The sequence below is a fragment of the Thermobia domestica genome, chromosome 3 (genome assembly GCF_964235325.1).
Source record: "Thermobia domestica chromosome 3, izTheDome1.hap1.1, whole genome shotgun sequence".
NCBI classification, from domain to species: domain Eukaryota; kingdom Metazoa; phylum Arthropoda; class Insecta; order Zygentoma; family Lepismatidae; genus Thermobia; species Thermobia domestica.
This window is the reverse complement of record NC_137456.1, coordinates 37,563,166-37,576,937: the sequence shown is the minus strand read 5'-3', so window position 1 is coordinate 37,576,937 and position 13,772 is coordinate 37,563,166. Positions and strand designations below refer to the sequence as shown.

Sequence of the window (13,772 nt, the reverse complement as noted above, 5' to 3'; positions counted from 1 at the left end):
CTGCTGCACTGGGTCCTTGGTTAAACTCGAAGAGTAAAATCTGACGGAAATAATCACTTTTCTCAACTTGATATTCCATATTAGTTTGTCTGAAATATATACAATAATACAGGCGTTTTCAAACAGCGCGGCGCGCCACCCTAGGGAGCAACCAAAGGTTGTCAGGGGAGGCTTGAGGACTTTTTAAAAAAATATCCTACAAAAGAACATATTTATAATGCCAGAACATAACATATTTATATTATTACTAAAGCTGCACCCTTCTCCTTTAGTAATACATAGTGGACTAAACCTTGGTATCACCTCTGTTCCACATACGATCAAGGATGACCCTTTCACCTTGGCTTAAACGTGTATAATGCTTGGTAGCTGACCACTAACGATCTTCTATTTTAACTTTAAGGCTTCTTAAATGTCTTTGGAATTTCGCGTGACGCCATGTTAGGTAATTTTTTCATTCTCTTAATTTTGTTATTATTGTTGGGACGATTCTCAAAACAAGCCCATACGTCCCACTGACTTTGCTCAATATTTAAATCTGCTGGTTATGATTTAAATTCCCTCTGAGTCTGTATTTTTCTATTTTAACAAATATCTGACTTACCACAATGTATAATTATTAATACCGGATAATAACATTAAAAAGTGTAGCCAGTGTGTACAATGTAGATCACCTGTGTTAAATGACATATTTTCATTAGTGATTAACAAATGAAACATGGTTTGGATATAGTATACGACAGTGCTCATCATTTACCGAGGACTCACGAAGTGCAGTCTTTTACGGATTATTCATTGAGGATCTAGGAACTTGAAAATGGGGTAACAAAGCGACTTTCATTTACTTATCGACTGATACGAAAATAAAAAGGAACGAACCTGTATTCAGCTTTGTTGTTCTTCTTACGTGTTGTTTTTCTTGACGACTGTTGATGTTCAAATGTCTGAGGTGTATGGAGTAGTACCAGGTCAAGTGTGATTGCTTAGCGGTGTTTGCAGACAGAAAGGAAGGTTTGGGGGTCATTCCGTATGGGTTTTCGTGAAGAGAACGCAACGCGAAGTTTGCTTTTTTATGTTTACTTTTAGTTTCTGGTAATTTCCATGCGAACTATAATGCTTAGAGTTACGTGTATAAATTGAGGAAAATTTCGCTGATCGTATTACATCTTGGAACTCTAAGCACAGGTGTGTTCTCCGTGCAGGTGCCATTGCTACTGATGGGTCTGCGCACATTGACGTAGCTTGTGCTTTGTGTTCTCCAGGTAGGTGGCAGCACGCTGCAGTAGTATCACGAAGAAGGAGAGAAGACGAAAATGGCAGGTGCTATAATTATGCATATGCCACGTTGCGGTGGGTGCACTTTATCTGAGTACAAAATTGTTGAAATTACACTGAAGGAAAGAGAAGCTGACGCCATGAGTGTGTTGCAGGAACATGGATTAATTCCGATTGGTAAGTTGTGTTCTGGATGCGGTTTTTTGTAGGGAAAGGAACGTGTTTCGGTGTCAGAAAACACGTTTCATTGGAAATTCGGGGAGGAAGACGAGGTGCCGTTTTTGCTCCTCGATTTTCAACGGAACGTTTTTTCTAGGGCTAAGCTCGATTTTTTAACGGTGATGCGCCTTATGTGTTACTGGTGTTTGAATAGTCGTCCAAACATCAGTAATGCTCTTACGAATCTGATTATTTGCAGGAAAACATGTGTCGATTTGTTCAGCTTCTGCCGTGAGGTTTGTGTTTGCTGGGCCATGGATTCCTCTACTAAACTTGGAGGTCCAGGGATAACAGTTCAGATAGATGAATCCAAGTTCGGGAGACGGAAAAATCACTGCGGTCGTGTGATCGGTGGCACGTGGGTTTTTGGAGGTTATGAGATTGGTTCGGGCAATGCATTCATGTGTGTCGTGAAGAACATAAATGCTGAAGAGCTGTTGGCCGTTATTCAGCAGTGGGTGAAACCTGGTACAACCATTCACAGCGACTGCTGGAAGTCATATGATAGGTTGGTTGAGGTGGGATTTCAGCATTTCACCGTGAATCATAGCCTGAATTTCGTAGATCCTGAAACTGGCGCTCATACGCAAAATATCGAGCGGTTGTGGCGAGACGCGAAGGACAGCATTCCAAGATATGAGAACAAAAGACACCATTTTGTCGGACATTTGGCCACCTTTCTTTTCAGGAAAAAGTTTCCCGTAGAAACCCGGTTTCACAACTTCCTTTTGGAAATAGCTCGAATTTATCAACTTTGATGGTAAGTTGAGATGAATGCTTTCCGGTCATTCTTGTCTTTTTCACTTTCAATCATCAAATTTTCCCTTGCACTTTATGTGCGCCTCTGTAGTGCCCTTGTACTTTATGTTTCACTATGTGTGTGTGTGTGGGGGGGGGGGAGCCTTGAACGCATATTGCATGTCTCGTGCTCGTGGATAGTTCTTACTGTTGCATTACGTACAAACGTGATGGTATTTCATGTAGAAGTTGTAATAGCACACATACTGCAGTGTGAGTACAACATGATCTGGGTTTCTTATGTGTTCTATTACCACTTGTACATTACATACCACAATTTCTGTACGTGGTGGAAGAGTAAGAACTATCCTCGAGTACGGAACACGATGAGGTACTGTTGTATACTATTACCCATGGTTTATCATAATGATAATCTTTCTTTTAGGGACACATGTATTTATGTTGTTGACACATTTCATTTTTGACAGGGGAAGCATGTTCATATTTTGGTGGTTGAGGGGACCCTCAACTGTAAAATGTTTGAATACCCCTGCAATAATACATTTACAATCAAGAAAACCTGTGTTTCACAACATACAAACTCCAAACTACGGCAAAACAACGAATAACGATAAACAATTGCTTCACGACACATTGTTGCCAATCTAAAACAAAAACCGCACGAGAACTTATGCATCGACCTTACATATTTCTCTCTACGCAAATAACACACACACACACACACACACACACACACATATATATATATATATATATATATATATATATATATTTTTTTTACCTGGTGGTTTTTGACAAAATACATCAGTTGGTGGAAACCATCCATCATAACCAGATGGAGAAGGAGCATACATTTGTGGAGTTGCTTGGTATCCAGGCTGTTCCGGTGGTCTATACGCTGGGATTGTGCTTTGACGAACAGCATGCCTCTTAGCTAGAATTAAAAACAAACTTTGATATTTTTTGTAAAAAAAAAATAAAAAATAAAAAAAAATAAAATAAACTATTCTTTAAATGTTATATCCAGAACGTTGTATACGTCTTATTAAGATACTATTTAGACCTATAGAAAGCAAGCGATGAATGACTGCAAAACTAGCATAGCCGTATATATATATATATATATATGAGGAATCAGAGTTAAATAAATTTATATGTTAAAAAATCTATAATAATTGGCTCAAATAAATGTAACAAAATTAAAAACAAAATTAAAGATGAAATTAAAGACAAGAAGTTACAAAACGCAAAATTAAGTAAAAGAAAATACATTTCAAAATTATTGTACTGTTGTCCATGTTATTGTTTTGGTTTTATGCAAGATGTAAATACAGACGTTTGAATGTGCAACGTTTTGAGGACGAAGGACAACAAAGAAGTAATGCAGAGTAAGAAATATTGTGAGAATCGTTGTAAAGTTTATTTTGTTATTTGTTAATTGTTAACATCAACACAAATTTTAGGATGTGACAAAACTGTCAGGTTACGGAGATAGACGTCTGGAGATTTTGTCTCTTTGATGATCATTGCAGAAATGTGAATTTCGGCAGTGAGATAAGCAAACACGTGGAGTGACGTGAAGCAAAGGTGGCAGTTTGGAAATTGACGTATTCGAAATAAATACCCTACCAAGATTGGAAGGAGATCATTCGAAGAAGAGCCTTCCAACACGTTCTTTCGAAGAAGAGCAGTCTCAGACGAGTATTGTTTAACGAGATTTATTTCTAGAGTCAGTCGTTAGAGAATAGTCACTAACCATGATGAACTAGTCTTCAGTATAATTTCTACAACTATTCAACATTCTAAAACTCTTGGTAGCATCATCATTACAAGTGATTGGAGTTAGCTCTGCTGCACCTTGCTTCCTGAGGACCATCATCAACATTGATTCAGAACAGTGTTGGGCAAATTTCAATTGAATTAACAATTAACTATTAATCTGTAAATTTAATTGTTAATTACAATTAACAATTGAAATAAGTAATGGTTAATTGTTAATTGCAGTTGGCCATTGAAAAAGGAGAATCAATTGCAATTGATCAATTGATTGAAAGTAATTGCAGTGGAAAGTAATTGCAATTGAATTCTGTAATTCAATTGCAATTGAAATTAATTGGCAATTGATTCAATTGCAATTGATTTCCACAGCAATTACTTTCAATTGATTGATCAATTGCAATTGATTTTCACTGATTAATTTTCAACACTGTAGTTCAGAGAGGGCGTGGGGCAATGAAAACTTTAGCCACGACCAATTGACTCACCACCCGTCATGACCCACGACCCACCGTGACCCACTCTGACCCACCACCTATCATAAACCACTTACCCACTGTAACCCACAGACCCACCAAAACCCATTGTCATCAACTCTGACCCATGATTCACGCCCTCTTCTCTACTGACTAAAGAGTTTAAACTTGTAATAAAACAAGCCTATAAAATTATCACTCATCGGAGTTTGAATTTCTACGATCAATCGCTCAAGCACCGCACTAATACAATAACGGCGGATCTGACCTTTTTAATATAAATAAAATAGAGTTTGTTCGTGTGTGTGTCTGTCTACCTTTGTGCGGCCTGTGGACGAGACGAGTGGACCGAAACTTTTCAAAATTTGGTCACGGGTTGCTTGGTCTAGGCCCCAGACCAAGACGAAGCGTTTTTTTTTAATTCCTTACTAGGGGGTCTCCAGGGGACGTTTACCGGGACCGGCCTGGGGACCAGAAAATTCGACCGAGAGTTACCAAATTTTGGTCAAAGATACCTTGGTCCAGGTCCCACACCAAGGCAAAGCGTTTTCAACAAAATTCGAACCAGGGGGTCTCAGGGAAGCGTTTACCGGGACATGTAAAAGTAGAACGATATCAGTGTCGATTTCATAGTTTTCGCGGTCGCTGATATTAATGGTGAAACTCCGATCGCATTAACTTCCAAATTCACCGTATTCGGTTGCGGGCCGTGGGTCAACGGGGGGGGGGGGATACCGTAACGTAAAAGTAATCCAAAATGACTGATATTAGTGTCAAATCCATGGTTTTCGCGGTTGCTGATATCAATGGCGACACTACCATTAACGATGACTTTCAAATTTATCCACCGTTGTATGCGGGCCTTGGGTCACCAGAGGGGGGAATTCCGAGACATGTAAAAATAATCGAAAATGACCGATATTAATGTCAAATCCATAGTTTTCGGGATAGCTGAGCTCAATGGTGAAACTCAAGACCGCGTTTACCCCCCCCCCCCCATCAGCTAAGAAAGGGGGCATTATAAAGGGGATCACGAGACATGTAAAAATAATCCACAATGACCGATGTCAAATCCGTAGTTTTCGCGGTGGCTGAGATCAATGGTGATACTTTCATTAGCGATGATTTTCAAATTTAGCCACCATTGTATGCGGGCCGGGAGTCACCGGGGGTGGGGAATTGCGAGACATGTAAAAATAATGGAAAGTGACCGATATTAGTGTCAAATTCATAGTTTTCGCTGTCGCTGAGATGAATGGTGATACTTCCACAGGCGTAGACTTCCAAATACAGCCCCCATCGGCTGTGGGCCAGAGGCATTGTCCCAGACAACACGTACGTGTACGACACATGTGCACTATCCATGCATAAGCCGTACATTTGCACATGTGCATTTGTGTGGATGATGAACACATACATAACCCGTGCATAAGCCATACACGTGAATTTGCGTGGATGAAGCACACATACATAACCCGTGTATGTGCACGTGTGCATTTACGTGGGTTATGCACAGGTACATAACCAGTGACTAAGTCGTGCATGTGAACATGTGCATTTGCATGGATAAAGTACACATTTACATAACCCGTGCCTAAGCCGTTACATACACATGTGCATTTGCGTGGATGAAGCACAAGTACAGAACCCGTGCTTAAAGCCGCTATGTGCACATGTGCATTTGCATGGATGAAGTACACATTTATATAACCCGTGCTGTAGTCGTTATATACACATGTGCATTTGTGTGGATGCAGCGCACGTACGTAACCCGTGCTTAAGCCGTTATGTACACATGTGCATTTGCGTGGATGCAGCGCACGTACAGAACCCGTGCTTAAGCCGTTATGTGCACATGTGCATTTGCATGGATGAAGCACACATTTATATAACCCGTGCTGTAGCCGTTATGTATACATGTGCTATTACGTGGATGCAGCGCAGGTACATAACCCATGCTTGAGCCGTGCATGTGCACATGTGCATTTGCGTGGATGAAGCACATTTAAATTACCGGTGCTTAAACCGTTGTGTGCACATGGGTATTTGCACGGCTACTGCACGTGTGTATGAGACGTCCATAATACCGTGCAAGTGTATACTTTTACTTTCATTCTTTTACTCTCATTCTCATCAACAGAAAGTAACCTCCATTTTTAGTAGGTGTCGTTTTTCCTCCAGGCGGTGTTATAGAGACTTTTCGACGAATAACAGCTGAATCATTGTAAAAACTCCATAACGTCCACTGAGCTAGGATACAAGATAAACAGGTGGCAGCATTGTACTGATGTAACTACAGTCAGGCAGTTCATAGGTTTACAAAATTATTTTCATGACCGATTAAAGCAGAATATGTTGCGTTATTTGTTACTTGGCAAACATGTCAAAGATACTACCTAAAGCTTTGCTCGTTGCAAATAATAAACTCCAAACCTAAATTCTCACTGACAATTATTAGTTACTTGTTATATACTTTGAAGGTGATGTCTTTGCAGTTATAGATGGTGTTACTGCGTAAGACACCTAATATATAAACTCCTTTTTTCGTTGCATCTCGAATTTGCTTTTACATCACCTCTGTACTACGAGGAAATCACCTGTGCAGTACATGTAAATCATCTGGGTACTGCTTCAAATCACCTCTATCGTACATGTAAATCATCTAGGTACTGCGTGTAAACCACCTCTGTCCTACATGTAAATCACCTGTGTGTTACGTGTAAATCATCTCTGTCCTACATGTAAATCATCTGGGTACTGCGTGTAAATCACCTATGTGCTACGTGTAAATCACCTCTGTCCTACATGTAAATCACCTGGGTACTGCGTGTAAATCACCTGTGTGTTGCGTGTAAATCATATCTGTCCTACATGTAAATCACCTGGTTACTACGTGTAAATCACCGCTGTCCTACATGTAAATCACCTGTGAACTACATGTAAATCGAATACGTGCTACTTGTAAATCACCTGCGCGGTAGGTGTAAATCACTTGTGCGTGACGTGTACGTGTGCATTGCACATGTTCTGTGCACGTGAAGATGTTGAATAGAACCTGGCATGTATATGTGCATCACATGTACAGGCGTGCATTTATACAGATGATGCACATGTTGCATCCGTGCAATTGTACATGTATTATACGGATATTGTAGGTGCATTGTGCTGTCTGGGGTTTTTTTCAAAATTGGAACCAGAGGATTATAGGGACTTTTACCGGTATATGTAAAAAGTAGTAGAAAATGGCAGATGTTAGTGTCACATTCATAGTTTTCGCGGTATTGGTTGGGGGTTGGTGGGGGCCAGAGGAGATTTTTTCACAATACGAACCAAGGGGGTCTGAGGGGTGGTTCACCGGGACATGTAAAAGTAGTAGAATTTGTGTCGAATCCATATTTATTGGGGTTGCTCAGACGTATAGTGACACCCCCGATAGTGTATACGTTCAAATTCAGCCCCCATCGGCCTTCCCAATGAAAACACATGTACGTTGTTGGATATATTTTCACACAAAATATATCCAATTTTAGAAATGTTTTTTAATTGTTCTCCTGTTGTTCAGTTCGTTTACATTTATATTTTATCTGATCCATGCGAAGAACGGGCATAACAGCTAGTACGAAATGGTAAAGTGTTTGTTATGGAACAAATTACAATGAATTCAATTATATAGATAATAATTATAATTAATAATTATTTCCTTGTTGAATTATAGATACTTTTCAGTAGAAAACTGAATAAAATTTAAAAGTCCCAAATCAACGTAAAGTAGACCAACGTAAAGGAAAAATGTATAAAATTTTCCATATAATTAAGCTTACAAACTTAAACGGAAATTTAGCTTAATTACATGGAATTTTTTTGTGTCGTTTTGTGCGCCTATTTCCTCGTTTTCTGCGTCACCGGAAATGGGTCAATGTTATCCTACAAATATGGCGGAACAAGTTAATGCTGTTCCGACAGGAACGATTTCGAGGTCGTTTCCTTCACATCATCTTGTGCGTGTTTTCTACCGTTTTGTAAGCCTATTTCCACGTTTTGTGAATCAATGGTAGTGGGTCAAAATGGGCATTCAAAGTGGGAAGAAAAATGATCCACTCTCCCACCAGTATCGAATTTCAAGGTCGCTTTTTCGCATTGTTTAGTGCATGTTTTTACCGTTTCTGCGCATATTTTCACGTTTTGTAGGCCAACGAAAGTGGGTCAAAGACGGCCTACCAATATGGCAGAAAAAGACATATCCATTCCACTTTCAAGGTCCATTTTGACCCTCTTTCACTGATGCACAAAGCGACACAAATCATGCATAAAAAATGTGAAGAAAACGACCTCGACATTCGATGGTGACGGAACAGCATTATGTTATTCCGCTATACTTGTAGGCCCTTTTGACCCATTTTCGTTGTCGCACTAAAGTGGAAATAGGAGCACAAAACAGTACAAAGCAGGCACTATACGATACGAAAGAAACGACCTCCAAATTCGATAGTGGCGGAACAATGGCTCAATCTCCTCACACATTGATGGACCATTTTGACGCATTTCTGGTGATGCTCAAAACGTGGAAGTAGGCGAAAAGAACGGTACAAAATACACACTAAACGATGCGAAAGAACCAACCCCAAAATTCGATAGTGGCGGAACAGTGAACCATTTAACTTCCAATTTAAAGCACCGTTTAACTCACCTCGGGTGATGCACAAGACGAGAAATAGGCGCAGAAAACTTTTAAAAAAAAGAGCACTAAACGATGCGAAAGTAAAGATCTAGAAATTCGATAGTGTCGGAACAGTGGGTCATTTTCGTCACACCTTGGAGGCTCATGTTGACACACTTCTGGTGACAATCAAAACGTGGAAATAGGGGCACAAAACGTAACAAAACAGGCACTAGTCAATGCGAAAGGAAGGACCTCGAAATTCGGTAGTGGCGGAGGAGTGAGTCATTTTCGTCACACTTTGGAGGCCCATTTTGACACACTTCTGGTGACGCGCAAAACGTGGAAATAAGGGCACGAAACGGCACGAAACATTCACAAGTCGATGTGAATGGAAGGACCACGAAATTTGGTAGTGGCGGAGCGGTGGGTCATTTTCGTCCCACATTCGAGGCCCATTTTGACCGTCTTCCAGTGACGCACAAAACGTCGAAATACGCGCACAAAAGGGTACGCGATGGGAAATTAACGACCTCTAAATTCGATAGTGGCGGAACAGTGGGTCATTTCGTCCCATCTTGGAAGCCCATTTTGACCCACTTCTGGTGACGCACAAAACGTGGAAATGGGGGCACAAAACAGCACGAAAATTCAGTAGTCGAGTAGTCGATGCAAAAGGAAGGACCTCGAAATTCGGCAGTGGCGGAGAAGTGGGTCATTTTCGTCCCACCTTCGATGCCATTTTGACCGTCTTCCAGTGACGCACAAAACGTCGAAATAGGCGATCAAAAGGGTACGCGGTGTGAAATTAACGACCTCGAAATTCGATAGTAGCGGTACTCTTGGTCATTTTCGTCCCATCTTGGAAGCCCATTTTGACCCACTTCCGGTGACGCACAAAACGTGGAAATAAGGGCACGAAACGGCACGACACATTCACTAGTCGATGCGAAAGGAAGAACCTCAAAATTCGGTAGTGGCGTCGCAGTGGGTCAATTTCGTCCCACCTTTGAGGCCCATTTTGACCGTCTTCCAGTGACGCATAAAACATCGAAATAGACGCACAAAAGAGTATGCTATGTGAAATTAACGACCTCGAGATTTAATAGTGGCGGAACTCAGACGCACAAAAGGGAAGTAGACGTACAAAACGGCACAAAACGATGTGAAGGAAACGAACTCGAAATTCGTTGGTGGCGGAAGAGCAATAATTTGTTCCGCCATATTTGTAGGCCTATTTTGACCCACTTCCGGTGATGCACAAAATGTGGGAATAGGCGCACAAAGCGACACAAAACACGCACAAAAGATGCAAAACAAAGTACCTCGAAATTCGTTGGTGGTGGAACAAGTTAATGACGCCGTGAGCACCAATATAAGTATATACTGTAGTTCTTACCAGGGGGCGCGGTGGGTCAGTGGTAGAGCGTTCACCTCCGGTGCTTGAGGTCCCTGGTTCGATCCCAGCTCGCGCAGTTTGGACTTTGTGGTGGACAAACACTGTGCTCGTGGATTTTCTCGGGGTTCTCCCGTTTCCTCCCACTTTCTTCATTTCATTCATTTCCCATCATCACCGTCTCCTTTAGCCTAACCGGCATAAGCGTGGGACGTAAAACTAAAGATTTCATATCATTGTTTGTAGTTCTTACCATCAAGGCTGAGAACTGCACGGTCCAATTTTTTAGCCAAAGTAGAAGTCCAACCGGAATAGTGATGATGTCAACCGGCCCGGCTCGGTTCAACTGAGCGTACAGCTTGAGCTGGCTTGGTTGGGATTACCCATCGACTGGGCTCAATTGAGTCAATGGCTTGAGCCGGCTCTGTAAAGACGAGTTATCGACTCGGCTCGATTGGAGCCAATGGCTCGAACCAGCTCCGTTGAAACGAGACCATAGGCTGGGTTCGAGTTAGCTTAACTAAGCCAATTGCTCGAACCGGCTCAGTTGGGGTAAGCAATCAGCTCGGTTCGGTTCGGCTCGTGTGAGCCTTCGGCTCGAGCTGGCTCGGTTGGATGAGCTGTTGGCTCGGCTCACTTCTCGGTTCGGCTCGATAAGTGAATGCGCTGTGAGCGAGCCGCTTGAGTCGTTGACAACCCTAAAACCGGGTCGAGCAGTTTTAAACATGTTTGGCTGGAATCCCATAACTTCTAACAATTTTTGGCTCGAGCCCGAATACTTGCTCCTCCTGAACTCAAACCAAGAACCTCGTGATCGATGTCCTTGCCTCCTGAAGATTTCTTGACTACCGAGATCGACAGTTAACTAATTTTTAGTATTCCGATACAAACCGCCAATATTCCATGTTTATACATGTACACGGTGTTATAATAATAATAGTTATAGTAGTAATAGTGGTATCATTGATAATTATTTTGTCCATGTAGGATACTTGAAGATAGTAGTACTTGGAACTACACAAAGGATTTAGCTCGATTTGGCTCGACTCGACTGGAAACTCGATCCGAATTCGAGTCGAGTTGGGGGAAATTTTCGAGCTGAGATCTCGAGTCGAACTCAAAGATGTCTGCTTCGAGTCGAGTCGAGTTTTAAAGAAAACTCGCTCGTGCTCATTCCTATTGTATGCATGACGGGCATATAGAGTTCTTTCGAGGGGGATAGAACCATAAACATAATATATTTAAAAAATACTTAGTTTCACGGCTTTCTTCCCAGGGGGGAAAAGGGATGGTAGGTATCCAGCATTTCTTATAAGTACCTTATTTGAAATATGTAAAACAGTAACAAGTGGACAATACAATATACACACATCTTCTTATCTTCAGTTCTAATTGCTGATTTCAATTGCAATTAACAATTACAAGTTTCAATTGTCAATTGCAATTAACAATTGAATGTTTCAATTGCACCCTTTGCAATTGACAATTAACAATTAAAAGTTTCAATTGCCTGGTGACCAATTAACAATTAACAATTGACGAAAATTTAATTGCAAATTTTATGATTGAATTCAATTGCAATTGAAATTAATTGTCAATTACAAATTGAAATCAATTGCAATTGAAATCAATTGCAATTGATTTTCAGAGCAATTACTTTCAATTGATTGATCAATTGCAATTGATTTCAATTGATTTTGCCCAACTCTGATTCAGAAGTTATGTGTTTGCTATCTGATCATCGTTGTCAAATAGAGAAAATAGTCAGACTTCGCGGATTGTGATAATGTTTTGTACATTCTCTACACAACACACAGTACACTTTAATAACGAAGTCCTTTACTGAAAATACAAATGTTTATTAATGAAACTTAGCATTTGTTTATTTTCTTGACATTAGTTACTGAATTTTCCCGGACATTATAGAGAATGTTCGGAGGACAATCTCCCTGCGTTTTGAGCTACGCATTTGCTATAGAAGGCACACGAAGGGGGGTTGACTATATATATATATAATATAGGATATAACAAATATGTATGGCCAAACTTCAAGAGTGGATTTCATATGGAGGACAAGTAAAACAGTTCATATATCCGGAAATGCATGGTCACGGAAATACAATTGTTACCTGCCTGATGCTGAGCGAGGAATTGACGAATGTGACAAATTCACATTCTCTCCACCACTGTTTCTCTAATAATGAGCATAGAGCTATGAGTGATACATCAGTGGAAAGAAAAATATGGACCATAGATTGCAACGAAGCCATATTTGTGTCCATTGCGCTAAACTCAAACAGAGATAGAATAAAAAGCTTAAAATCATGAACAAAAATTTGTATGTTTATTTCCTTTTCATAAAGTGCAAATACTGCTTATCAATAACAGCGACAGAAGGACATCCAGTATTAGACATCACCAAGAATTATTTTTAAAAAACATCATGCAGGAGCTACAATCATTTACGGTAAATGTGCTACCTTACCAGTACCACATAAACAGTGCATATGTTTATGCTCAAGTACTATTAAGTAGTGTTTTACAGTAAATGTTCAAAATGTCCCCCTCCTGCCCAAATGCAAGCTTCAACGCGTCTCCGCATAGAGGCACGAACAATCTCCAGTTTCGTGGGTATTCCATATTCTCTGGCAAACTGTGTCGATACGAATACGGAGCGTTTCCACAGTATACTGTTACTACTCGATATATAATATTAAAGAAATATTATTAAGTAGTAGGATACTTCTACAAACCTACAGTGAAACTGAAAGAAATTGATTCAAATACAAGGGTCGTTAAAGGTTGACCGGGATTTCCGTACGTAGATAATCGATGAATAGCCGGATCATGATGAAACTTACGGGTGACGTAATGTATTCTTTCTCGAGTAACTATCGCCCGGCATGACGTATTTGGCACATGCGCAGCTGTTGCAGTGAACATAGCGGTAAGCAGTGTGTCTGTGGCTGTGGAGCAGCGGTGTTTAATCAAATTTCTTGTGAAGGAGAAAGTTAAACCAGCTGAGATTTTCACAAGATTGCAAGCACAGTATGGTGAACAAACGTTGTCACGCACAAGAATGTACGAATGGTGTGAACAGTTTCGCGAAGGACGGGAGATGGTGACAAATGAAGGGTGTCTCTGGGACATAAAGGATGCTATCCATGTGGATTTTCTGGAGAAAGGGAGAACAATTAATGTCCAGTATTACTTT

The 13,772-nt window shown here is 40.6% G+C and overlaps 1 protein-coding gene across 1 annotated transcript in view; it reads right to left on the bottom strand.

Annotated features, from left to right (window-relative positions):
• Positions 1 to 13,772, bottom strand: part of LOC145680287 (uncharacterized) — an 83,688-nt gene that overhangs the window by 20,903 nt on the left and 49,013 nt on the right. Inside the window, exon 4 of the mRNA XM_081750646.1 lies at positions 3,035 to 3,187. Coding sequence (XP_081606772.1) covers positions 3,035 to 3,187 — 153 coding nt within the window. The remainder of the gene's footprint in view (positions 1 to 3,034; positions 3,188 to 13,772) is intronic.